General features: G+C 46.8%; 2 protein-coding genes across 4 annotated transcripts; both read left to right on the forward strand.

The window, feature by feature from the left end:
* Positions 1-6,070: 6,070 nt before the first annotated feature.
* On the forward strand, positions 6,071-18,827 carry LOC135391698 (antimicrobial peptide microplusin-like). The gene is made up of 6 exons (XM_064622052.1): positions 6,071-6,187; positions 11,188-11,249; positions 16,444-16,533; positions 16,669-16,695; positions 17,216-17,312; positions 18,704-18,827. Exons 1-5 carry the CDS (start codon positions 6,118-6,120, stop codon positions 17,303-17,305), a joined length of 339 nt encoding a protein of 112 aa, XP_064478122.1. The 5' UTR covers positions 6,071-6,117; the 3' UTR covers positions 17,306-17,312; positions 18,704-18,827.
* An 868-nt stretch (positions 18,828-19,695) lies between these two features.
* On the forward strand, positions 19,696-27,109 carry LOC135391699 (pseudouridine-5'-phosphatase-like). 3 transcript variants are annotated; one of them, XM_064622054.1, is made up of 6 exons: positions 20,335-20,379; positions 20,457-20,526; positions 22,888-23,106; positions 24,008-24,240; positions 25,143-25,308; positions 25,414-27,109. In XM_064622054.1, the coding sequence occupies exons 1-6, from the start codon at positions 20,347-20,349 to the stop codon at positions 25,428-25,430; spliced, it is 738 nt and encodes a 245-aa protein (XP_064478124.1). In that variant the 5' UTR covers positions 20,335-20,346; the 3' UTR covers positions 25,431-27,109. The 3 variants fall into 3 exon arrangements, with proteins under 3 accessions (XP_064478125.1, XP_064478124.1, XP_064478123.1); XM_064622053.1 differs by having other exon boundaries at positions 25,143-27,109; XM_064622055.1 differs by lacking the exon at positions 20,457-20,526 and having other exon boundaries at positions 19,696-20,379; positions 25,143-27,109.
* Positions 27,110-27,321: the final 212 nt, after the last annotated feature.

Raw genomic sequence — 27,321 nt, forward strand, 5'->3', positions numbered from 1 at the left:
TACTTGTACCGAGAAAGCACCAGCTTGTCGTAGCATTGTCGGAAGATGTCTCTTTCCAAAGCTTGCAACTTGGTCAAAATGCTGACATTGTCGATGCCGGCCCACACGCGGTATAGCCCAAGTTTCTAGGACATAAACGTTGGGTATTTTTCTGCAACTTCTACAAGTTTGGGTCCTGGGCACGCGTAGTGTCGTCGACAACGCTTTTTTGTCTCTTGGGTTCTCTATTCTAAACGGCTCTCCATTATTACGTACTGGCATTTACGCAAGGGTCCAGTTCCCTCTGAAGTCGGCCCGAGACTCATTCTAAGCATCTGTCGGCCCCCACTCCTTCCTGGGCTGTCCTCTCTCTCTCTCCATCTGTTCACGCTTGTACGCCGCTCATATATGGCCACGGTTGCTTCGCAGCGCTAACACACCCAAAAAAGCGAAAGGGGTCATTTTGTATTTTTTAAATATATTTCGTACTCCTGTCGTAGCGCTTCATGCGTGCATGCACGTGTTGTTCTCTTCCGTTACCAGCGTATCAGGTGAATTAATGGCGCTGGCCTCGATAATGTGCTATCTATAGCCGTCTGCGTTTCCCAGGCATGTAATGTCTACCTCATCATATCTGATGCTAATATAACCTTCTCGCACATGCCGTACTTTGCCGCACTTGCACATCTTGAAAGTGTGCCGCTTATCATAGATAAAGAACGAGCGTTGCAATTTCAGTACCGTTGGACCTGCATGAGCGAGAAGTATCGGATTTCCCAGGCGTGTGTGGCATCCATCTCGCATGGGTATTGCTGTGCATGCAAGTAAAAGGCACGCAGGGTGATCGGGACAACTACGGACAGAATTTTATAAAATACTGACTTTTTTATTGCAATAAATGGCTGTGTATTCTGGGACAAGTGGGCCACGTAAAAGATGCAAAAACTGCAGGGGAAGTGGCATCGGGGGTAATAGGGGGGAATGGGTGAGGTGCCGCGAAAATTCGTCTTCGTTATCGCTCTTGGGTGGTCACCACGATTAATTTAAATAATAAGCACGTAAGCACCACTTTGTGTAGACCTTTTTTTTATAAATTACGTGTTAGCGCCGCGAAGCAACCGTGGCTATGAGCGGCGTACAGATGTGGACTGATGGAGAGAGGACAGCAGGAAGGAGTGGGGGACAAGGGGTTAGTACGCGTCCTGTGCCAACTCCAGGGGGGAACTGTGCCAACATTCGTCTGGGAAGTCTTCGGAAAGCCTAGGGAAACCTCAGAGCGCACAGTCAGTGGTAGGATTCGAACCCACTGCCTCCCAGTCTTGAACGCGACCGTGGTTACCACCAACGAGCGGCCATGCCCGTGGTACGATCGAGATTATGCAAGTGGAAAGGGCGTATGGGGCTGTTTCACGACGTTTGGGGGCACTCCGAACCGTACTCTGCAGCGCCATATCTGGTCGTGTAGCCGTATGTTTTTCCGTACATAGGCATCTATCACCTACACTGCGGCCCTGAAAAATCGTGGCGCAAGGATTTCCACAAAGGATTCCCGGTACGCCGGTAAGTCAAGGAAAACGTCGGACACGACCGTCTAGTAAGGGCACTCTACACTAGAGGAGGGCAGTTGGCGCTGCGGTCGCCCGACGAAACTTTAGTGCAACAGGCCCATAGGCGTTCACTCTTAGCTTGAAAAAAAGAAAAAGGAAGAAAGAAAAAAGAACTTGGTTCACCCAACGACATATGCACGCAAAACACGACGGGCGAACCGGACATGATAATGTATGGCCATAAATGGGATCGTTGAAGTGACCATAGGTATTATCCTTTACCATCGGTGTTGTGTGATCGTAGTCAAATGGGGAAAAGACAACAGGAAGTAACGGAAGACTGTGGGGAGGGGGGGTAGTGTGGGCTGTGGGTCGACTTCAGTGGGAACTTTGCCAACATTTCTCTGGAAAGTCTCGCGTAAAGCCCGAGGAGAACTTCAGTACGACCATGCACATCCCACGCCGCCGATATGAAGGGCACCCATGTGCTGAAAATTTTCTTTTCAGCCTAAAACCGAAACTCCGATTCGCGAGCAAACAGTTTTGTTGGTTGAGTGGGAAGGAGGAATGCAATTCAAAAAAAAAAGAAGAAGAGAAAAAAGAAAACACACCGCCAACCAAACGACCAGTCAAAACAACAACAACAGCTTTATTCTAAGATGATGAATGGGGAGTTTCATCGCCAGGGGCGATACTCTACCCCATTGCTGGGGAATGAAATAATGAGCCCTTTCACAATAAGGATCAAAGTCCTATGGTGTCGAAAAAGGTAAAAAGTGCTTTGAGGTTGCGATCCGCCGGGGCTGCGATCCGGATCCTGCGATCTGGAATTCATTTCCGATAGACAGCAGGAAATTTAATAACGTGTATGCCTTTAAACACCGCATTTCGAAGCCTTTCTTTTGCAACGTGATCTTTAACGCGGTGACCAACATCTATATGACCTACATATCTGATTGTCTCATGTACACTGTCGACCTGCGCTTCCATCAAATAAGCCCTAGGCTAAATGTACACCAAAGAACAGGGTTGAAGGCGGTGATCCATAAGAGGGATTTTCAGGAAAAAAAAAACGGCGTTCATTATCAAGGAGGCCTTCCATTGACAGGCCATTGACATGAGTTCCCGAGTAGGGGACAGAGAGACAAAGCACTAAACGCCCTGAGCGCAGTGAATACTTGAAAGCAGTTACACCTTGAGTGTGCTGAAACACTGTGGACGCTAGAGCAATGAGAAAGGCGTTGCTCTCTGGTATCCTTTTCTCTTCGCTGGGGATTTTTCCGCCTGCTTCAGCCTCGTGGAATATCGCCATGTGCGCGGGGAAAACCACAACTGGCGGTCGTGGTTGGTGACAGTGAGCGAAAAGAAAAAGGGAACAAGTAACTTGGACTAACGCGTTACCAATTTTTGTAACTAAGTACGTTATTAGTTACATTTTTTAGAAGGTAACTAAGGCATGACTTAGTTACCAAAGACAATAACGCGTTACCGAGTAACGCGTTCCTTAAGGCGTTACGTACAGCTCTGTACCATGTGCAGCAGACGCATTCTGACGCGATGCGAAGGTGCACGCCTTAGCGTCGTGTGTGCATTATTTCGCAGTGGAGCAGTCAGGGTCGCGGCTGAACACCACATCCTACCGAAAAACTGAAAATATTTTATTCTGATCGAAATTATCCAGAGAGAGGCCCCAAGACCTTCCCGAAGACAGCAAAACCTTAATTGAAAAGCAGAAAAAAGATCTCGCACCTGGACATCTGGAAATATGGCAGGATATGCACTATGCATGCATTTTCATACGTAATATGTACAAAACCATTCATTTATATGCACTTATAATCGGTCCCAAACCCATATGTGATCCCAAACTCATGTCGGTCCATGACCATGACGTGACGAACTTCCTGCATGCAGCGCCGGAAGCTGCTCGTGCTCGGGCATGATCGGTTCGATAGGCTATGGGGCGCACGCCCTCAGTTTGTGCACAGGACGGCCACGTATCAATCGTGGAAGCCCCGCCTTGATTGTACATAGTGTTTTTTTTTTAATGCTTTCAGACCTAGGTATATATACATGTATACGATATAGCCTATAGACTATTATTAGCGAATTATTTAGCCAAGGGGATTTAACTGAGATACCTTGTATATACGACACGCCAAAAACACATGCACTATACGGGATTAACTATATACTCTATAAAAACTTCATTGGTCGTATATAGTCTATAGGCTATATCGCATATACAGGGTTACAAAAATATGTAAACTGAAACCAATTATTTACTGCAACAAATGACCCGCTTCGTTGACAGATTTTTCTGAAAATGGCGTCCACAGAAGGTCCCTAAAGGTGCAGTGCCCATTGTAATGCCGACGGCGCCCTGCTTTAGAAGTTATGTTTTTCAAGCAACTCATTTGAGTTTTTATTTAAATAATGAGCGCCTCCCACTCATTCACACGATTCGCAGCTTGTAGGCTGTATCGGACAGAAAGAAGGCTCTTGGAATGGTGCACCCGTTCGCGAATTATTTAGCCTTGGGATTTAACTGAGACACCCTGTATACGGGATGTTTGCTCTAACGTGTCCACAAACTTTATTTAAAGCGAGCGATAAAAGCGAAACGAGCGGTACTTTTCAGCTACTTGACTATGAAACAGGTGCTACTATAGTGAAGCAGTACCTGTTTCTTGCTCAAGTAGCAGAAAAGTACCACTTGCTTTCCTTTTACCGTTCGCTTTAAAAATAATATCTGGACAAGTTAGAGCAAACACCCTGTATACCTGGGTCTGAAAGTATGAAAAAATAATAATTACACTATGCACAATCAAGGCGGGGCTCCCACGATGGATACGTGGCCGTCCTGTGCACAAACCGAGGGTCGTGCGCCCCATAGGCTATAGCCTATCGAACCGATCACGTCCGAGCACGTGTAGCTCCCGGTGCTGCATGCAGGAAGTTCGTTATGTCATGGTCGGGACCGACATGAGTTTGGGGTCACGTTGGGACCAATTAGAAGTGTTCTATGGTGCATATAAATGAACGGTTTTGTACATATTCCGTACGAAAATGGAGTAGCCAGTTCTGACTGGGTCGGGGCTAACCTCTCCATATTTTTCTTTCTTTTTCCAATCCAAGCCGTACGAAAATGCATGCATAGTGCTTATCCTGCCATATTTTCATGCGTGTTGCCCATCGCTCGGGCTTGCCTATCATTCAGTTTATTCAGCAGCCAGCCTGCATCTACGCCATTCTATCTATAGAAAGTCCAGTCTCTAATGTTTCCCGTTGCCATCTGTTTAGGTGGTGTTGAGCACAACTTGTGTATTACGTACATAATACATTTTTACCATACTGAGTACAACTTGTGTATTATGCACATAATAAATTTTTACCATAACAACCACGATCAAACGTACTTTTTCATCGTCCAGGTGCGGAACCATATCGGGGAAAAAAACATGCATTCAAGTTGAAAGCTCATGTGCGATGTGCGAAATTTCATGTGCGTTCATGCGCGAACTTTCATGCATGAAAGTTCGAGCTCTATATAGTCATGACTATAGGGCTGTGCCAATCGAATCCGCGATTCCTCGAATCGGTAGGTATTCGAGATTCGGGAATCAGAACCCCAGTGCCCAAAACGGTGAATCGAATCTTTTGAATGCACCAACCACGTTTGTTTGTTTCTTTTTTTTTTTTTTTCAAATTGACGCCTGAGGAGACCGCCGAAAGCCTCCTTGGCCGACGGGTGTTTTCTTGTTGGTTTGTTTGTTAACATTGCTCTAGACTGTAAAGAGTGCAGTTAGGAACAATTACGTAACAAGTTTAAAACTAACATGGTTTTATTTTTGATAGTTGCTTAGTTTTATGGAAATAGTTCAGAGTCGAGAACTTATGTATTTCTTGTAGTCGTTGAACAACACGTTAAATAAATTACGTTTAAGAAGAATTATACGGGTCTGCTGAAACTGCACTATTATTTTAATTCCTTTTTCATTGAACAAGTTTATCATATTCTGCTTCAAAACACATTTCAGTAGGAGTTTTTTTCAGGCTTTTTACAATCTTTTTAAAGAGAAGATTCGAGATTCGGAAGATTCGTGATTTCGCAGAACCTTCGTTGGATTCGGATCCGGATTCGGATTCGTAAAATTCTGGATCCGGATTCGGATCCGGATTGGGATTCGTCCCATCTCTAGTCATAAGATTTAAAACTCTGGTGTATGCTTATCGGGGACGTTGCGCAACAACCTGTCCTAAAGCAAAAATGAACGTAATTGCTCTGCAGCAAGAGCTCACGTACTTTTGCCGTTCATCTTGCCGGTGTAATATTCTCACGAGAGAAATAAATATTCTATTCACCATATTCTGACAGTGGCACACATCCGTAGGTCTTTCTCCTTTCCTGAATCTGCAATGTAGACGTCCTATAACGTGGTCAGGCCAGCGAGGTCGGAACAGAGAGTTTGCCCTTCGTCTGCTGAATCAGCAGCGATGACGCAGAACGTAGTCAATATATAAGCCGGCACAAGTTGACTAGAGAGCATGCAGTATCTACGAGACGGTAAAAGACATCTACTGCTCAACCATGAAGGGTCTCTTTGGCGTTGCAATTCTGGCTGCGGTTGTTCTGGTGGCGTCCGCTACACCTATATGCGGTGAGTATTATTTTGAACTTCGTCTTGTGTGGAAATAAGTTGTGCTAGCCAGGTCTGTTCTTGAACATCATGCTGCAGCGTGGTCGGGCGTTAGACGTGGAGACGTAGGATTTCCGCAGGGTTTGGAAGGTTGCTTATTTTGGAGATATTCTGGCCTTTTTGGCAGGTATTCAGGGTGTTTTAGTGGTGTGGGGGATGTTGAGAAAACCCCTGGGGGCAGCTTTCCCCGAAGGGGACGTCGGACGGGAGGGATTCTTCACCATGTAACTTTCTTTCTCAACGCAACCATAGAGTAATGTGTCTTTCAGTTCAATCGAGAACGAAAACCCGAAATGTATGAAGAAGGAAGAAGCACCAATAAAACATTTGCTCACCGAGACTAATTATTGGCGCATTGTCATGCTCCTTTTATTTCGAGTTTTTACTTTCGTTTTTCAACGATAATCATTTTTGGACAAGTGCACAACGAGGTTATATATAAAGCAGATACAGTACATACTGTAAACTGAGGAGTACACATACAGTACGCTTTCGTTATAATGAAATCGCTTCCCCCCCACACACCCTGAAATTATCAGTTTATTCGAAATCCCACGGTGTCCCGGCCGATTTACATGGTTTCGAACACGATAATTCGAAGCATCCTACACATCGACTCCTGTTTAGTATGAAGGGACGGCTCGTAGCAACAACTCGTGTTCGTTGAAGTTTTATTTTCTCTCTCTCTCTCTCTCGGTTACAGTTTTCCGTGTACTAAATGAAAAGACCGCCAAGTTGTTTACCACCAGGGATTGTTGGCCAGCTCGAATCATTTTTTAAAGCTCCCACTGTGTTTCCGCGCGCTGGTCGAGCAGCTATCACTGCTCCTGTCACGCTTTTGGGTATATCGAACAAACGCATATATCGAATTTTCCCCGATTCCTCTGACTTATTCCCTAAAACGTGGGTGTACAGTATGTATATTCTACGTCTAGATTTTTTTCTGGTATTTCGCAGACAGCAGATCGTCTTTAGACTGCGCTTCTTGGATGCGTGTGCGAGGCTGAAAAGTGGTGCTAAATATAATGGGAGGTAATGCGCTCCAACCCTGCTACCAACGGTGCTGTTCCAAATTTCTTCTGGGATTTACGACAAACTTTTCAATTTCAACTTTTCAATTTCTTTTCGGATATCGGCACAGCTCCCCTGAAGAAAGACCAGGATTATTGCTATTGCCCCTGTCTCTTACTCCCTCTTGCTGTTCCCTCTTCATCTGTTCAAGGGCGCGTTCCTCGCCATTTTGTAATAGCTTCGGAAGTTTGGTTTTGGCCCGCCTTCGCCCGCGCTACATGGGAGGCCGTTTAATGGTCAGGAGCGTGTTCACAGCACGTCGCAGATTCGCAATTTGCGTTGACTCCGCCCATCACCATAGTAGCAAGCGAGCCACGTGGTACGCTTCAGCGTTTAAAAGCCGTTCCGCCCTGCCAGCCCGTGCGCCTGCGATCGTAGGCGTTGGGTTGGGCGTTCGCGTTGGAAATAAATCTTGATACGCTGTTAAAGGGACATACCGACTGGGCATTTCCGAAACTTAGCCAAAACTATCTTCGCGAGTACTGTACCCACATACAAAGTGTCAAAGTCTCAGTTACAAAGTCAAAATTTCATTCAGAATAACGAAGTCGTGTTCGAGGAATTTGTCCAAGTGATGTAATAGCAGACGACGAGACCTGCACGTCACTCTCATTCAACGTCACGCTTGACATCGGTCAGCAGGTCAGTCGCCCACATCGCCGATTGGCTGAGCGAAGAGCGAAGTAGCAGTTTGCAGTTGTCGCCGTTGACATGGCAGTTGTGTCGAGACTGGGAGGTACCCGGGTTCGAATCCCGGTGCCGGCTGTGTCATTCTCATAAGCTCCCTTTGCTCTCGAAATGGGGACGCTCAGACGTGTATCTCCGCGAGTGGAGAATGTAGTCCGTGCATTGACTCTGGAATTTCCGAGAATACGGCGCATAGTTGGATACGTGGAAACTAAGTCACGTGTTTTCTTTCCGCGAGTATTTAATGCGGTTTTTAAATAAACACCCACTCCTTCTCCATGTACGTTAATTGTCAGCGACACTTAATTTCGAAAAATGATCAATGTGCAACGGGGAGTGTTATGGAAGCGTGCGTAATATATTTTTGGTCCGAGCTGTAACGCGACCACGCGAGCCGATGACGGACGACTTCAGATTTCAGATTGTGGCTTTGTGGGTGGGGTTTGCCTGCGACTTTTAACTTTGTCTCTGAGGATTGACACATTTGTTATACACCAGTAAGTGGGCCACTTCTTAGAATATGCGTCATTCGTCTGAGAACTGAAAGAAAATGTACGATAGTTCCCGCGGTCCCCAGTCACTTCTGAAAGCCGTCTGCCCATCGCCGGTGCACTAGCACGCGCAAAAGCAGACGATTTCTGCATCAAATCACGGACTTTCCCTCTGGGCGACGTAGCCCTTCTTACTGTTGCCAACACAAATCGCAGTACGCTCTGCGATGTTTATTAATTTAATTAGGTTATCTAGTAACCGTGACGTGCTTTGTCAGGTAGTTCGTAGTATTCCATTTTCAACAAAGGGTAACCGAATGGTACACTCTATGAGAGGGGCAAGGGGTACGAGACTGTCCCTTTAAATTAGGAAAGCATCGCTTATGACGGTCCAGTGCGGAAATACCGCACTCATAGGGATGCCTTCGCTACCGTGCGGGGAAAAAAGGAAGCAAGAGAACACGATGACAAAGGTATTTCGAATTAATCCTGTAAGCTTCGTGTTAATACTAAACTTGTACGCGATCCAAGTAAGCAATGTATCGTGTCATACCCTGGCAAATGACCCAACTCGAATACCAACCTGAACCTGATTACATCTTCCATGCAATATTTTCGTGAAGCTTTAGAGATCGCGGATAAAACACAACCAGCCAATGGACGATAAGTGTAGAATAGAAGACGCTTGACGCCCTCTACTGAGGATTTGGCGACGGCACGCACTCTCGTGCTGCACGACTGTCGGCGAGGCCGACTGAACCAATACAAAGCAATTGCCTTGTCATTTTCTTTTTTTTTTTTCACTTGCACCATGGCCATTGGATGGCCTGTGGCATAGCGCTGAAGAGGGCGGAGCCAACGCGAAATGGCGAAGCTAAGAAGTGGCGAGGAACACACCCCGGATCTGCGCATCGCTCATATCCACGGTTGCTTCGCGGCGCTAATCGAATGTTGTACACCGTCGAAATTCGCTTTTCCTTGTTGACCCAAGTACAACCTGGAAGCAAGAGGTGCTCCATTGAAACCTAGCGTACACAGCCGCTCTAAGCCTTCCAATTCACACCGCACCCTGTAAGTCACATAACCAAGAAGGCGCTGACTTCCTTGAACCTCCTTCAATAGCATTTCACGTTTTACCTCAAACAGTGCAACACACAGCGGGGTAACAGGGCAATGGCGAGCTGCGAAAAAGCCGGAACAGGAAGAGATCGTGTGTGTCACTCTTCCCTGTTTCGGGTTTTTCGTTAATACATCGTTGCGCAGGGTTTCTCTTCGTAATGCATAATTTAATCTTTCTGTCTCAAGTAATGAGCCTCACTTGATGTTTTGTGTTGACTCTTATGTTGCGCGAATCAAGGGGGGGGGGGGGGTCGAGGGGCACGGACCCCCTCAATTCGAGACTTGAACATAGGGCTCAATGGACCAATCCCAGCATGCACGTGGCACTTGTCCATAGTGGACCCCCCCCCCCCCCTCGGGAAAATCCTGGTGGTGATGATGATGGCGGTAGTGGAGATAAGAAAACAGCAGTGACCTAAGTCGCGACAGGGCCCGACCGGCCGGTATCAAACTATATTTTCGTTATATTTATTGGTGGGTCTCGACGAATAGACTTGCAGTTCTAAAAGTACTATAAGGCTGTAATAGTAGTAGTAGAGAAGTCGACTCAGGACGCGCGATCACCACCCTTCCCAAAGCAGCACTCGACGACCGCCTAAATTAGAAGATGATGTGTAATCAGCGTTGTGCCTAACTCGTTACAAGTAACTCGTTACTTGGTAACGGTTACTTTTTTTGGTAACGAAGTAACGATTCAGTTACTTTTTAAAATATGGTAATAGTAACGGAATCAGTTACAAAAATTGGTAACTCGTTACTGACGTTACTCGTTCCTTTTCTTCAGCGCGGGGCAGCACATTTCGGCACTCCGTGTGGCGCAATGCGTGCGGATCTGACCTGCGTGACCCACGACCACGTGGGACTCAAAGTATTATTGCAATCCCTGGCTGGATGTGTTGTCTTTTCTCTTGTTTCCGTAATCTCCGACCATCACTTCTTCCCAAGAATGGGCACCAATTGTGTTATGGCTACAAAAAAAAACGCGTTTCGACTTCTAGCCTTTTCTTGTGTTTGCTAAGCTTCTGAGCGCCCTAAATTATGACGCAGCCCCTCGTCTGTTTTCGGGAACCGTTGGTGATGGGTGGCACGAAAACCGGTGTCTTTTCTTGTGTCTTCATAGTCTCCGATCACCCCCACTTCGGAAAGAAGGAAGGGTCCAGGTAAACTCATGGTAAGGGGCCGAGAGACACGGACCACGAAGGACGGACGACACATTATCAGACTCAGCAAAAGGTTTATTACAATGACCCATACCCAAGACGCGACGCAGAGGGTCACTAATCACGTTGACACGTGTGGCGGCTTGTCTGGTGGATCCTTTAACTATGCGCGGTAACGTAAAAGTAACTCGTTACCTGTGAGTAACGAGACCTCGTTACTTTTGTATGTCGGTAACGAGTAACGTATTTAGTTACTTTTTTCTGAAGTAACGGGTAACGGTATATAGTTACTTTTTTCTGAAGTAACGGGTAACGGTATTTAGTTACTTTTTTCTGAAGTAACGGGTACCGGTATTTAGTTCCTTTTTTTTGGGGGGGGGGGGTAACGGGCTCAAGTCTGTGTGTAATTCGAGCAATTCTCTGTCGATTTCAGAACAAAGCGACCAAGAACTCAAGGATGAGCTGCAATGTATGCGAGGAGAAGCCTCAGAAGACGTGAGTAAATTATTGGGTCGCCCGTTATATAAAACGGAATTCAATTGGAATGTGCGAGACGTATACTAGTGCTGAAAACGACAGGGACGTATGTAGTTTCCTTAATCGTGTAAAACGGGAAGTATTGTTCTTACGCTTGGTGGTGGTGATGGTGGAACTGATCGCCGTAATCGGCCACGCTAAGCCGGCCAATGTCACCACTACACTCTCAGAAAAAAGGGTGGAGCAGTTACACCTTCTAGGAGGTAATAGTTGTCGTATATGTTGTGCCTAAAAGGTTGCAAAGTTCTACCTGCTACCTACAAATGATAGGGTTACAGCTTCTGATTCGGTGAGTGAGGGGGGCGTACGCCTTTTTGTAGCAATTTGGATATATGATAATTGCTTTTACCACCCTTTTACACCCATTATCAGACGCTATGTTGGCCTATAGGTGGTAACTATAGAATTTATCACGTTTTCACACCCTTTTTTCTTAGAGTGTATTGCGGGGGTGGGGGAGATCACACGTTCCTTGCCGACGTTCTGCATCTGAGGTAGCACCAAGTGGCGGCCCGTGAACGACGATGAAGACGTGCCTCTGTTGGCGCGCGCCACTGCGCCTGCCAGCCAGGCCAAGGTATATACCTTGGCCAGGCTGGCCTAGCGTGAGGCCACGATCACATGCCCATGGGACATTCCACAATCGCCGGTCAGGACTCAGGTAGAGGAACACCACCTCCTCTACATTTGGTGACCCGAACAAAGAACACCTCAGTTCGGTGAATAATTGGGCCCTTCTCCACCCCAAATGTTTTATCGACCAGCGAATCACTTCGGAAGCCATCACTGAAGGTACGGTGCCTAGTTCCTCTGAGGACTCGCTAGGCGGTGACGCCCCTCGCTCAGCATTCAACGACATGGTCATATTGTCACGAAGCGAAATGGGCCGGCGAGTCGTCGAATAAACAGCAAACGGTTTATTAATCTACTTGGTAGCAAAAGCATCAGAGTGATAGCTCTCTGAACACAACTGAGTCCAAAGAATTAATGCTCCAGCCTGGAGCGCACAAGCATTTAAGCGTCGCGCCGAAAAGTCCAGACAGAGCACGTGCGTTTGCTGTTGTTGTTGTTGCTCCTCAAGCGGGATGGCGCTTATCCGATGTGTCTAGAAGCTTATTTCTTCTTCTTCAGCATGCGCCGGGATGAGATGTACCGTTTCGTGCATGCCCTGGAAGTTTCTCGAAGATGATTCGTGGCATTGCCCCCTCCGTAGACGTGGCATCGTCCCGATGTCAGAACCTATGTCGACTCATCGCATTTCGTTTGCACCCTGCGAAGCCTCGTAGCCAACGTCGTCGTCTTTAACATTGTCGTCGGCGCCGTTATCGATTAATGCAGTTGTCTCGTGGTCGTCAATGAGTATTTGCAGGTCACTGGTAAGGTTTTGAGCGTCGCGGCGGTCTGTATTGCTGTTCGTCGAGCTCGGAGACTGGTCGCGTCGTGAGTCAGCAGAAGCATGCTGCTGCTGTAGAGAGTCTTCAGTTGCTGCGGGGTGACTACGCGCTGAAGGCGGGAGGCGCCAGGTGAAAATCCGGGTAGACCCAGTCGTCGGTACGGGAAACGGCGTTAGACCCGGGTGGCTTATTCACAGTGCTAGCAGAGCGGCTTCAAGTCTGACGTTCGCCGTACGTCTGTCTTGCGAGTTCCTTGTGCGCGTGGCTGGTAGCTGAGTGGTGCAGGTTGGGCGGGTCGCGAATGCGCCCGGCTGTTGCCGTGCCGCGCTGCCGATGGTGGCTGTCGTATTCATCTTCTTGCGGGTTGGGGGTCCCAATGGCCTGAATTCCGAAGGTAGACCACGCTGTCTTCGACTCAGTCGTTTCTGTTCTTCCAGGCCGTTGAGCAGGTGCCCCGCACCTCCACCAGAAATGTCACGAAGCGAAATGGGCCGGTTAGTCGTCGAATAAACAGCAAACGGTTTATTAAACTACTTGGTAGCAAAAGCATAAGAGTGATAGCTCTCTGAACACAACTGAGTCCAAAGAATGAATGCTCCAGCCTGGAGCGCACAAGCATTTAAGCGTCGCGCCGAAGAGTCCAGACACAGCACGTGCGTTTGCCAGAGAGCAGGCGATGTGTCTGGAAGCTTAGTTCTTCTTCTTCAGCATGCGCCGGGATGAGATGTACCGTTTCGTGCATGCCATGGAAGTTTCTCGAAGATGATTCGTGGCAATATCACGACGCCACTCCCGCACCGCACCACTCTTAGCACGACATGGTCACTCTCACTGCGTCACGCCGCCTTACGCATCGTGACGGTCCTCCTCGGGCATTCGCCAGCAGCACGTTCCCGAGCCACACGCTCCTGTAGCGGTCGCGGAATGCCGTTGTCGGCCGCACGACCTGCATCGCCTACGCTAGCGGTCCGAGAACCTTGCCCCCCTCACCTTCCCACCAGGCTTCTGTACAAGATACTGGCAGCCCGCCCAATTGCGGTCACGAGGCACGAGGACCAACGTTCCACCGGGGACATGCACGGAGGCCACAGTGAGTTGGTCTCCCAGTACTTCACAATTGTCCTCTCCTTCTGCACACTATGAGCACACCGCTCCCGAACCGGTCGCGCTTCTGTCCAGTCAGCACAAGACGCCAGCCCAGCCGTCCCTATTCCACGTGTCGCCCCTCTTTCTCCTCTTCACGTATCGACGCGGACGGGGCGCGGACAATTGCTCACCGGACAGTTGCTCACCAAAAACTGCTGAGGCCGGACAATTGCTCACCGCCTCTTTCACCACACTCATATTGTGATTTTATTTCGCGTTTATGGCGGTTGACTTTTTTATGTTAGCTGAACTTCTTTTTTAGCTGTGTAAGTTGCTTCAAATAGATCTAGGAATCCACCAGTGAAGAGGGTGAGGCGAGAGGTCGTCCACTTGAAGGCACACCTGAGGAGTCTTTGTCAGGATCTCTGTCCATGGGGCGTTCCTAGAGGATTATTTCCCAAGGGGGGGGGGGCAGCAAAGTGTTTCCAGGGGGGCAAAGCGTGCAACCACGTCACCTCCTTCCCTGGAGACGGACGCTGCGGACTGTGCGGGTGTTCACAGGTTCATATTATGATGACTGTGAGAAAAAAAATCATGACCTATGAATAAAGAGTGCGCAATTTTACAAAGTGACCTTGTCCCCCTCTCGGTACGCTCATGCCTGCGTCACCAGGATCTTCCAAGACACGAGACGGAGAAGATTTAAAATCACATCATTATTTAACCACTAAAATTAACGAATTTTCTATATCTGTCCAAGTCGGTTTAGCGAACGAAAGCCACATTTTAGCACCCGTTAGGCTTAGTAGGGCGGAGACGACTGAACAGTACGGTGGTTAGTTTATTTTTAGGTTGGTCCAAGTTCAGTGTTTGCACCGCTATGTCCAGGTTAGTCTAAGTTCGCTGTTGGCAGTTTCCCGCGCGCAACTGAGCATTGTATAGCATTGTTTGTTTTGAAATGGGGATTTCGATCACTTTATTTCGAGGTACACCCAAGTTCAGCTAACAAATAAAAAGTCAAGTATATGAGCACCATAAACGATAAATAAAATCACATCACATAAAACCGCGAAATAAAATTACATATACGTGCGGCGAAAGAGGCGGTGAGCAATTGTCCGGCTTCAGCGGTTCTGTGGTGAGCAATTGTCCGGTGAGCAATTGTCCGGTGAGCAACTGTCCGGTGAGCAATTGTCCGGTGAGCAATTGTCCTGGATCCGACGCGGACCTCCATGGAGCGAATTTTTTGCAACGAAGTTCCGCGTTCCGCCGCCAGTTGTTCGCTGGCACCAGCTCCATGGAGTGAAGTGAAGAACCAGCGGACGGCGTCGGGAAGTCATGCTGAGATGTCACAGTTGCCAGGGTACAAGGTGAAAGTTTAGTGAAATCAGTTGCTCGAAAAAGTGCATTTAATGTCACAAATTTTGCAACTAACTGTCCGAACAGGTGCGCCCAGTAAGTTACCGAAAGGCATATTTACTACTGCGAAAGGAAAACATGTTTCTTGCAGAGAATGCCTCACGTTCTAACGATACAGTTGGCGAAACAGCGAGCAGACGACAGCACCCAGTTGCAAGAAGACGACGATGACGACGATTCACGAGAGCAGACGACCACGCGTGCAGACGATCTGGCGTAGATTCGTAGCGGAAGAGCACCTTGATTGGTTCACCTGCAGTTGACGCTTCCGGAATCGCGGACGCTGGGCGAAAATATCTGGCATGGGCAGATCGGCGGCGGACACTCACATTTTTGACGCCTCGCGCAGGGCGTCCGACGCTGAGCGAAGTTCGCAGCTTTTTCGCTGTACATTCGCTCCATGGAGGTTGCCCTTAGCTCTACACTGCTCCGCGTCTGGGAGGGGGGGGGGGGGGGGGGGACTGAGGTGGCGGCACGTGAACGACGAAGAAGACGTGCCTCTGTTGGCGCGCGCCACTGCGACGCCACCATCCTAGCGTGACGCCACGTACATCTGTCCGCTGGGACATTCCATCATCGCCGGCCAGGACTCCTCTGCAACACTGAGTGTCTGAGAGAAAACATCTAGACACCACAGCCGGCACAAGGATTCGAACTCGGGTCACATCCTAGCCTTACGCTTTAGTGGAGAACGTGATTGATAATACTCTACTGACTCCTGTATCCAACAGCAGCGGACAATTCCAAGCACTCGCTTTCCGTGGCTGCCAAGCGCTGGAAATGGATAAACGATGGAATGCGGCCGGTTTCGGCTGGTCTCCATAATAACGGTCGCTGACTCGTGAAGCCGTCACTGGCGGTCTCATAATGACTACATCACGTTTAGGCTGTTGTGTGTTGTGTGTAGTCAGCGTTCGCTAGAGGTATGCGAGGCGCCAGTGTTTCTATGGTAACTAAGTGCCCTTCCCCAGGAGAATTCAATGTTGCGTCGTTCATGTATGTTATTGCGGTGTTATTAGAAGATACAATGCGCTCGCGGAGAAGAGCCTCGCCTTCTAAGCCCAATATGCGGTATACGGTACATGTTACAAAAAATGCGTTCAAAACATGCGGTTCAGACTGTTTTCTCAACGCCTTTAACCCTCAAACTCAATCGGGCAACGAGTATATAGCAGATGTGGGTTGCACCCATAGTACATTGCGTTTGAAAGTTATAATTTTGGTTTTGTGCTGAAATATTTGTTACACCGCAGTTCAACGCGAAGTTCGACAGTGTCAACAAACACCTCCAGTGCGACAGTGATTTCTGCACCATCCGTAAGCTGTGTGCTGAACCTGACTTCGTAAGTGACAAACAACATTAATTTCGACATTGATTCATGTATATAGTTTCTGAAAATCTTTTCTTATTTTCTTGAGAAACTTATTTTCTTGATATGCACCTCGCAAACCCTAATTGCATTTTCTTGGTACGACAGATGACAGCTCTGGAGCAGCTCTTCACTGTAAGTCCTCGTACTTCCAGTAAACTCTATAGTAGCTGAGTATTCTAAAGTTGTCGATATGTAAAAAATAAAGAAAAACTATTGATGCAATGCGAATTAAAGAGGCACGAAAGTGCCGAAGTTCCTCCTCTTGGGGGAAATTATGCGCGGAGGCCAATGGAACGTGGCCTCTCGAGAGGGAAAGCAAAAGGGAAAGCAAAGCGCACATCACGCTATCCTACTTTCTCAAGAGGCGATGTGGAAAGGGCGCCCAACCATTGACGGAAATTGTGCGCGGAGGCCAATGGAACGTGGCCTCGTCTCGAGGAGGAGAGAAAAGAGAAAGCGCACATCACGCTCTCCTTCTTTCTCAAGAGGCGATGTGAAAAGGATGTCCAACAGTTGAGGGAAACTTAGCGAAAATGGATTAGAAATCACGTTCCGAAAGCAAAACACTGTATGAAATACCGAGACGAAGCTTCTATAAGATTTTGTTTCCTATTGCTCCCCGTAAACTGGCTTCTGCACATGCTCTTTGCAGGAGGATGAATTGATAGAATTCATCTATCTTGCAAATGTATGCAGCGATGACGACCGCCACAACCGCCACCCACCACCCCACCACCACTGAGTCCAAGGTGAGTACTGCCCGACGCGTTAGAAAATCCTCCAGCAAATTTTAAATTCATGAATTCACATTTCAATTCATTCAATTCACACTTGAATTCATGTTTCATCGCATTTTCTACGGGATGCGGATGGCTAATTTGCGTACGGTCATTTTGCCACGCCACAAGCCTTACGTTTATGGGTGTTCCATATCTAATACCACTGTCGCATGCGCAGTTTTGAAATGATTGAAATGAATTGAATTGAATGAATGAATTGAATTGAAATTTTGAAGTGATTGAAACAGATGACCACTGAATGCGGGCATGCGAGCGTGTGACGTGTCAACTCCCGAAAGAGCATTGGATCAAATGCTCACTGACAGGTTCGCACGTGACACGCTTGGTGGCGCTAGATGTTCAATGGCCGCAGAGCCGTGTATGCCAAAGGGAGTCTGGCCATTAATGGAACATGCCTATACCTGGAGCTCCACCCACTTTTTGAGCTCTCTGGCCAATCACGAGCCAAAATACAGTTCGCTATTAACCCCAGGCTATCCAAGCTATATATTACCTGTATTAACATTTTCGGGAAACTGGATTGGATTAGATTGAATAGGATATTCCCTGACAACCTAGCAACATAATGGATTTTGCGTCCACTTTTAACGGCGCCATCTGGATGGTGAGGGGCACGCCGGGAAGACGCAGAATAGCAGAAGGCAGAAGTAGCAGAAGCAGAAGTGCTTGCTAGCAGAACTGATTGGCCGGCAGAACCGCTAGTTGGAACAGACTGCCGGTATTATACGTATTTTAACTATGAAACATAACAAGATTGAATCAAGAACGGGCAAAGGGTCTGTATATGAATAAAAGTATGTCATAAAATGCAATTTTTTGGCCATTTGTAGCGTTTTTCTCGCTATTTGCCTGTGATCGCTGTCGTTACTAGGCCTAACAAGGACGACGAAACATATTATTTTCAGGTAAACATCGACTCTGGAGCGTAATTTAAAGGTGATTTGCAGGATAATTGCAACAGAATGTACACTTGATGTACACGGAATAAAATTGACGTAATTTGTGAAAAAAAAATTGTAATGAAATCCTCGCTTCGCCGTTCCAAGCTACGCCGCCATTTTCGGGAAAACTTTGGTGTCATGGCGGCCCGCATAGAAAACAGTAGCCAATGAAAAACGCTCAATTTGATTGACAGGTCGAGCCTCTTTTTTAGGCTCCTCCTAATGGCCAGACTCCCTTTGGCATACACGGCACTGAATGGCCGTTGTTTTCAATGACGATTGGACACTACACATGTGACAAGGGAAAGACATATGAGATGTCTAAACGTGGAATATCTTGAATTTTATTGGATATTACGTCAGCCGTAATTTGATAAATTTTTCTTGCCTACTGTATAGGTTTGAGAAGATACCCGGAAGGGAAGTCACGTCATCCTTCGAAGAATAACAAGTATCCGAACACTTGTGTGTATGCTTGTCATTGAATATGATTTATTAATAAAGTTGCATAAATGAAACAAGAGTTCTAGTCATACAAGCAAGGCAATCGTGCATAATATGAAACCCCGAGATTAGGGAACACGAAGGGACAGATACAACACGAAGTCACAGACACAGCTGAAAACTTTACTTCACAGACCATAAATACAGGGTGTCCCAGAAAACGTGTCATTGAATTATAATAAAAAAACCACACCACCTAGAGTGATGTGGTCAATGACATTTGTTCTTACTAGGTTTTTGCCACCTCCTCGTGTGAATGTCGTGTAACGTAAATTTAATTATGTAAATTTTTGCGAGCTTAAGTCGGAAATTTGCCTAATAAAGGTCACTTTTTTATCCCACCAATGTGAAGAGCGTGTCTAATTTAGTCAAATTAATGATAATTGACAGGGATATTAAAAAGCTATCCCATCGGAAAAAATAGCCGAGCATCATGCTCTACTGAGGTCGCACAGAATAGCGCACGATGAATTTTTCAGCGCAATCTTTGTCAGTCCGACGAAAGGAGGTTGGAAACCCAGCTCTCCCCGACATCGCAGAAAGAGATAAAACAGACACGGCTTATCACGTCCGACTTTCGCTGGGATAATGCTTTCCCTCTCCGAATTTTAGGAACTGTTATTTTTTCTAGTATCACTCTGTGGGCTGGCTTCGGAACCTCCTTTCGTCGCACTGCGAGCGATTGCGCTCAAAAAGTCATCGCGCGCTATGGTCCGGTGCTCCGAAAAGCATGATATTCGGCTATTTTTTCCGATAGGATGGCACGCGAGTATCACTGTGAATTATCATGAATTTGAGTGAATTTGGCACGCTCTTCATATTGGTGGGGTAAAAAAGTGACCTTTACTTGGCAAATTTCCGAGTTCAGTTCGCAAATATTTGCATAATTAAACTTGGAGTACATCACATTCACATTAGGAGGTGGCAAAAACCTAATAAGAACAAATAATAATAATTGGGGGTTTACGTCGCGAGACAACTGATTAATAAGAACAAATGCTGTTGACCGCATGATTCTAGGTGGCGTAGTTTTTTTATTATAATTCAATGCCACGTTTTTTTGGGACACCCTGTATACTGTAGAAGTGCTTTTTTTTTCGCGTTTTTCGCACATTCCTCCAAAATCGCGTATTAAAGTTCCCGCGAATAACAACCCTCTTAACAAACAGAGTGGTCCTGATACGGAACTGCATGTTTTAAATCCTTACGAACTCTGTGGAAAAAATCGTGTTTTGCATCTGTGGTTGTGTTTTACCATTGGTTTTACATCAAAGCCGGCTCATGAAACAGCGCGATCCCTTTCCTCAGACGCTTTCAGACATATGTCGGCACAGTTCCCTTAGAAGTCGGCCCAGGACGCACATTCCCCCAGGGCGTGAGTCGTGACGTAGCCCACATACGTGAGGCCGACAACGGCAAGCCCTATCACCACCCACCACCACCACCACCACCACCACGCGATCCCCGTTTGAATTTTGAATCATAGGAGGCGCATTGTGCATAATTCACAACCATGGCGTCGTACGCACCGGTAACGCATGTACTGTTCGACATGGATGGGCTTTTATTGGGTGAAGTACAATAATTCTACTTACGTTGTGTTGCAGACGACCAATGTGTATAACGGCTGGCGTCCCCAAATTTACAGAAAAAGTTCTACGTGATAGAAGCAGACGCTGACATTTTCGTAAACAGGATTCGCCAAGAAAAAGTTTGGGGTATGTAATGGAGATAAAACAAATCAAAACAGTGTTTGGGAGTCGTTAGAAGACGTATTATGCGCAAAAAATGTATATCTATAATACCACTTGGTCTAATTCTTCGTGAATAGGTCATGAAAATTGGAAAACCGCCGGTCTTAACCGCCGCCTGCTTCCGTCAAATAGTGACACGGTCGCACCGGTCGCACGCAGCGTTGCGGGCGATATCGAAACTTAGAGTAACTGCAAGGTTAAATATAACCAAACCACAACGTTTCAAGACACCAGAGCGTGTAGAGCTTTGTGATCACGCTCTCACTTCTAGAAACTGAAACGTGGCGACCGTCGACGTTCGCGAAGAACAAAGTGTGGACCGGCCCCAGATTGGCGGACAGATAGCACGTGATATTGAAGTACTACGATTCATTTGAGACAGGTTAATTGCCATTAAACCTGTTTTGAAGAGCAGCAGGAACTCTTGAGAAGTTCTGTTTCAACTGTTAACGGGTTAACCTGTGAGCTCTGTGCCACAGTTAAATAGAAAGGGATCATAAAAGCTCGCAAGATGCTTGAGACCACTAGGGCCAAACAGATCACAAATAAAAGCAATTGCATTTCTTTCCTGAGGAAGAACAGATACTATACATATGTTTGTAACTCACACGTCGCCATGCCAGAAGGTCACGTCAGAAGGTCACGTAACACGTGATTCCTCCCATCAGGGTGAGATCCCTGACGGGAGGAATCACGTGTTACGTGACCTTCTGACGCCATCCACTCAAACGTTGCCTGCCTGCGTACTGCTGATGATGGCCCAACAAGGCCGAAACAGCTGTCCAGTACTGGCATGGCGACGTTTGAGTTACAAACATATGCTATACGTGCAGCCAAAGAGCTCCGGCTATTTTTTTCATTAGATACTACACATAGTTTGTCTCGTGAGCTTCCACAAATTCTAGAGTCCTGTTTGCCTGTTAGTCAAAATGAAGGGTGCGGTGTCCAAGTTTAATTTGATGCATGCACAAACAACACTGCAATGACAAATTGCTTGTCGTGTTGACTCACCATGAAGATAACGTCTGTTTCTTACTGCTTTTGTTTTGAGACATTCACTTGGTCCACCGAAAGTTGAACTTGTGCATTTCTACACCATCCGTGTTACCTTCGCCCCAAGGCGACATACCGAGATTGTACCAAGCTTGGCAAGAGCTTGGCCACCGAGCTCGTGTCTTGGTACGGATCTGTACTCTGGCCGTCAGCTTGCCAAACATCACTCTGCCTATCACAATGCAACATTGTGCCAACGTTGGCCAGCTGTCATCCGACGTTTTGCCAACCGTCGGTCGCTGGGCGCACTTGAGAGGCGTCCAGGGACGTCCATGACCACAGTGGCAAAATTGTTCGATGTCGGAGGAGAAACCGTGCGACGAATTTTCAAAAGCCGCTTGCTTTTTGTTTTGTTTTGTATAAAATTCAAGCTGTACATGAACTGGAAGAGGGTGATTGTTATTGTAGTGCTCACTTCTGCAGAAGCGAATTGCAACTCATCGCTGACGACCCGGGACGTACAGAACTCATTTTATTCAGTGATGAGGCAAACTTTCACTTGAATGGGCACGTCAAGTGGCGCAATTGTGTCTGCCAGAGAACCCAGAATAGACATTTCAGTGCCTCGGTGCAACCTCGAAATACTGTTGTGCGTCAGTACCAGTAGGCTGGGAAAGGTACGATTCAGGGGGAGATTCAACCCATGAAACACCCCCTCTGGCTGTGCCACTGTTGTATGGGATAGGCTTAGGTACAGTTACTAAACAGAGTAGTGGGAGTGAGTTCCAAGGGTGAGCAGGAGAGGCCACTTTTTTTTCCGCACCACGCTAACATCACCTAACAGCGCTCACGAGACCATGTATCGAATGCACTGTGAGATGTTGTTCCTGCTGTGTGCAGCTTGGCATGGTAGATACCTTGACAGCCTCGAGCTCACCTTTACGTTGTCCGGACGGCCCCTTGGACAGTACCCAGATAATACTGCACAAGAGTCAAACATGCTCACTGCCTTCATAGCAAGCATTGTTATGTTAGCTGTCTGTGCTGAAGCGAAGCTTATTTAGTTACTCTAGGCTCTGGAAGCAAGGGGTTGTAGGCCCATTCTTTTTCAGTGGCAATGTAATGACAGAAAGTTTCTTGGTGTGCTGAAAGTAGAATTTTTGCCAGAACCAGAGTCTTTGCTCATTCAGAGAGAGGTATGCATTCATGCACACCTCCTGTTTTTTTTTTTTTGTTTTTTTTTTATCTCTATTACGAACCCCTGAAACTATATCTTGGCGAACCCTGTATTCTCCGTATTCAGCGTGGTTCATTGCTTCATATTTTAACCAGACACAGAAAAATTATACACCGAAGCAATCGAGGATGTGGCGCAGCGTTACGGCAAGCACTATACGTGGGACATGAAGGTGCAACTGATGGGCTCAACAGCCGGTGACTGTAATAGAAAGTTGCTGGACCTTCTGCAGCTGCCGATAGAGCCTCCAGAACTTGCAACGGAGTTGGACAAAGTATACCTGAAGCTTTTTCCCACAGCGGAACTCATGCCCGGTAAGCAGTCACAGATTCTTGAGAACGCAGAGATAAGGCTGGCGTCCGGTAGCAGCGTGAGAGAAACACCACTTATGAGACCCATCCCAAGGTGGATCTCCTCATTTTTCAGACTCCGGTTTGCCATAGTTCTCAATACACAGGGCTCTAAATAGGCTGTATGTTTTTAGTACATATCTAGCGCATCAGAGTAACTGTCTCAGTAGTACAGTAGAACCTCGCTATAGTGAACCCGCATGTAGCGAAGAAACTGATGTAGTGAAGGGAAATCTCGGTCCCAATTGAATGCCCATAGACGCCCATGTATTGGCAACCCGTTTATAGTGAAGACTCTCTGTCCGAGAATCGGATATAGTGAAGAAAAGTAGGCCGAAACTTCGAAATTTCCCCGAAAAAATGACTCGTTCCGCCATCGCGGTCGAAAACGGAACTCATGCCGTGTTCCGGAAGTTGGGCGTCATCAAGGACGTAGGATGAAAGGCGTGGTCATGAGTCATGACCAACCAGCCAGGCATCCAGGCTCGCCATTTTGTTTTGTTTGGTGTTGTCAGACGCGCCGTGCATTGCAGTGCATTTCGAGCTTCGTAAGCGGAAGCGGCCATGAGGGCAAAATCTTGTGCAGACCTCCTTCCTGCAACACTTCAGATAGCACCAGTTCCAAATGTACTTGTTATCATGTGTCTTCATGTAAATAAAGTGTGTGTATTCCACTACAACCAATATCTGCTGCTTACAGGCATTCTGTGGGTCATACATGCCAGAGAAAAATGAACTACTGATATAGTGAAGATTTTTCATGGTCCGGACGACTTCACTATAAAGGGGTTCTACTGTACTACATTCTCTGTAATTGTTGCTGTTTATTGTCTGCTGCACAAGTTGCTGGATACTTCTGTTGCAGGTGCCGAGCGACTAGTACGACACTTACACAGGCACAAGATTCCCTTTGCGATAGCGACGAGCAGCAAGCGTTCCTCTTTCGAACTCAAGACCTCTCGACACAAAGAGCTCTTTGCGTTGTTTCATCACGCGACATTGGCTTCGGACGATCCGGACATCAAACATGGCAAGCCTGCACCCGACGTATTTCTTGTAAGCGCAAGAAGGTTCGAGGAGAATCCTGCACCGGCGCAGGTAACCACCATCTCCTTTATCTTTGGTTCACTCCGGCCTCGTTTGCATCCCTGCCATAGCTGGGTATAACCCACACAGTAATCTCGAAACAATCTGCAGATAAGTTATTCTGCTCTTTCTCTGTATTGAATGCTGTCAGTTCAGGAATGAGTGAACAGTTCTAACAGTTCATTAAACGGGCTCTGAAAAGATTATTTGGAACCACAAATAGAGTTGACAAATGAAAGCGGTACCCCGAAGTAGTTTCACCATCAAAAATCTTTTTCGTATTCTCACTATTTAGCAGCAAGAGTGAGAAAAATGTAAAAGCTATCAGCTGACCAGAAATGTTTTTGGCATATTTTTATGACGAGAAAGAAACACACATGTGAATGTGGAAAGAAACAGATTTAGTTGTCAAGATAGTTGCTCTCGCATGCGATAACCTTTTTCCACCACAAAGCAAGCTTGTAAATACTACGATGAAAGATGAAAGTCACTGAAAAGGTTAGCCAGCTGTAGGGATCGAACCCACATCTTCTGGATTGCCGGTCCAAGGCTCTACCAATTGAGCTAAGCTAACACGCCAATCAGTTTATCTCTTGTAAATACTGCTTTTGTAGACGTCACGATCTCAGGAAGTGAAACATTCACCAACGACCTATCCAGAGCCACTCTGTTTCTGAACTGTTGGATCAACAGATTACTCCCTGGGCTTCGAAAAAAAAACAAAGGTGATAATCCAAAAGACAAATGCCAAAGGTTGCATAAGCTTAGCTTGGTAAGTGTAACTGTAAATAGTCAGGTCCCAAGAAGAGAACCAATTTCAACTCGGATACCATCTCTGTGAACGAGCTGGAACTATAGTTCAGTTATTTTTTAGATGACCTACCCACAGAAAGGTATATCCGACATTCTCGCAGGTCCTTGTGTTTGAAGACGCACCACACGGTGTGGAGGCTGCCCTAGCTGCTGGAATGCAAGTCGTGCTCGTGCCGGATCCCCGTCTGGACGAGACCTCACGCAGTCGTGCAACCTTGTGCTTGGCCAGTTTGACGGACTTTAAACCCGAACTCTTCGGCCTGCCACCTTATGTAACGTTCCTTCTCGAAGGAACCCAATAGTCCAAAACTGTGTCCTCTTCTTTCTTCCTCGTGACCCCACCCTCTCGTCCTCCTCGTTGGCACCTTACACCTTATGACGATTGCTAGTGTGCCCTTCCCAGCACCATGACAGTACATCGTTGCAAACGGGACCACCACTTTATGTGTGGCATAGATAATGGGTGCGCTAAGTAGGTGCCCCAGAGCGCGAGTGTTTCATACTCGACTTGCTTAACGCGGCACCCGAGTGTTAGACACCAACGAGTTTTTCGCACTCCCATCTCAAATGGGTGCTCCGAAGCAGACGACAAACGTATGGGGCTTGAAAGATTTGGCGTGACATACTTCCTGTTGAGCGCATAATCAGCGGGGGCTGGCACTGGCAGAAAAGTACTTCAAATAAGGGTTTGGAGCCGTTACTCTTTTCTGTTTGGTTCAGGTGCAGGTTGAGTCATGTTGGTTGGGACTTGGGTTTTAGCTCCGCAGCAGCGCAAAATATCGGTTTGAACCAGTTCAGGAAAGTGAATTTTGAGCAGATTGCCATGGGTTAAAAGCAAGCACATCCTTACGATTCTCAAGTAACACGAATGTACTTTTGTTGTTGTCGTTGCCAACACAGCAGTTGTTCACAGCAACACTGCATAATACTGATCTGCATTTCAGGTGCAACGTTACGGTAGCATATTGTACTCTCTATGTTCACTCGTCGTATACACCCTGTTACATCCTGCTCACGGAATGGCCGATATTTTCACAGCATAAAATGAAAACTTGGGTTGCTGGACAACAAAAATCGCACACAAGGAAGTCTACAACTGCCGAAAGGAAGACCCCAAAACAAATTAACACAACTGAATGAGCTGCTAGGAGGAAATACCTCGCATACTTGGGTTGCAGCTTTGGTTTCGAATTTGTTTGGCAGCACGGCTCGATCTACTGTGAAACTTGTAGTGTAAAATGTTTTTAAAACCGCTGTCATCCAAACAATGCCACCGTATCCTCAGTCTGTACACTGCATGAGCAGACAATAGGAAGTGCTATCACCGGGACAGCAGTGTAATGCTCTACTTGGCTAATTTTTTCGTCCGAAAAGTGCTTATGAAGGAATTAATTAATGAATGAATTTTAAAGCTCTGCGCTGCCTCCGCAGCTACAGGGGCTCTGACATCAGGACCCCACTCGCTAAGTGGAGGGGTGAGTGTGTGGTGCTCAGAGAAGATTACGCTCAGCAAGGGCATTGCTTTCCACTGGTTTTTACCCTCGTTGGTTCTCATACAGTGGCATCCTCTCGCATTCCAGAGAAGGACTTCCGGCACACTCTCAACATCCGTCGTCTGCTTTTGTCGTCTGTTCCATCAAATAACAGTCGAACTATGCCACTATTTCGTGTGGGGTTTTCGATACCAGTGGTCAGTGGTTCACGAGGAATAAAGTGACACTATATGTAGTTTCGAACTCAACTGGAACAAATGCGACCATCCCTTTAAGTTGCCGCTCCGAATGTCTCGCACTCCTTGTATGGGTGCGCCAAGAGAGGAGTGCCCACTTAACGCACCCATTGTTGCCAAGTGCCAACAAGACTGTGAGTGCAATCAACAAATGTGCGAAATACATGAAATAAAATGTCACTAAAGCTGCTACATGGTTGGGTGCACGGCAGTGCAAATGTTATTCTTTTGCAGGGAGATTTAAGAATACCTATTTTGTACGGAAAGGCACTGGTAGTTGGACCCATATACCTAGATACGAAAGTTAGGTATGGAATAAAAAAAATTCTCATTAGTGAATTGCTTGAGTTTCATTGAAGAACGACTCATCGCTAAAATGACAAAAAAGGATGCAAATGCACTTTGTAAGATAAGACTTCCTTATTTACGTAGGAAAATATATATACTGTGCCCCGTTACAGAAGATATAGAAAGCAGCTGAAGTGCGTAGTGTGGCATCTTAAGGAGGAGAGTTCCCGGTGCAGTTGAGTGGTCCCTGATGATCCAGGGAG

Source organism: Ornithodoros turicata, chromosome 4, assembly GCF_037126465.1.
Source record: "Ornithodoros turicata isolate Travis chromosome 4, ASM3712646v1, whole genome shotgun sequence".
In the NCBI taxonomy this organism is placed as follows: domain Eukaryota; kingdom Metazoa; phylum Arthropoda; class Arachnida; order Ixodida; family Argasidae; genus Ornithodoros; species Ornithodoros turicata.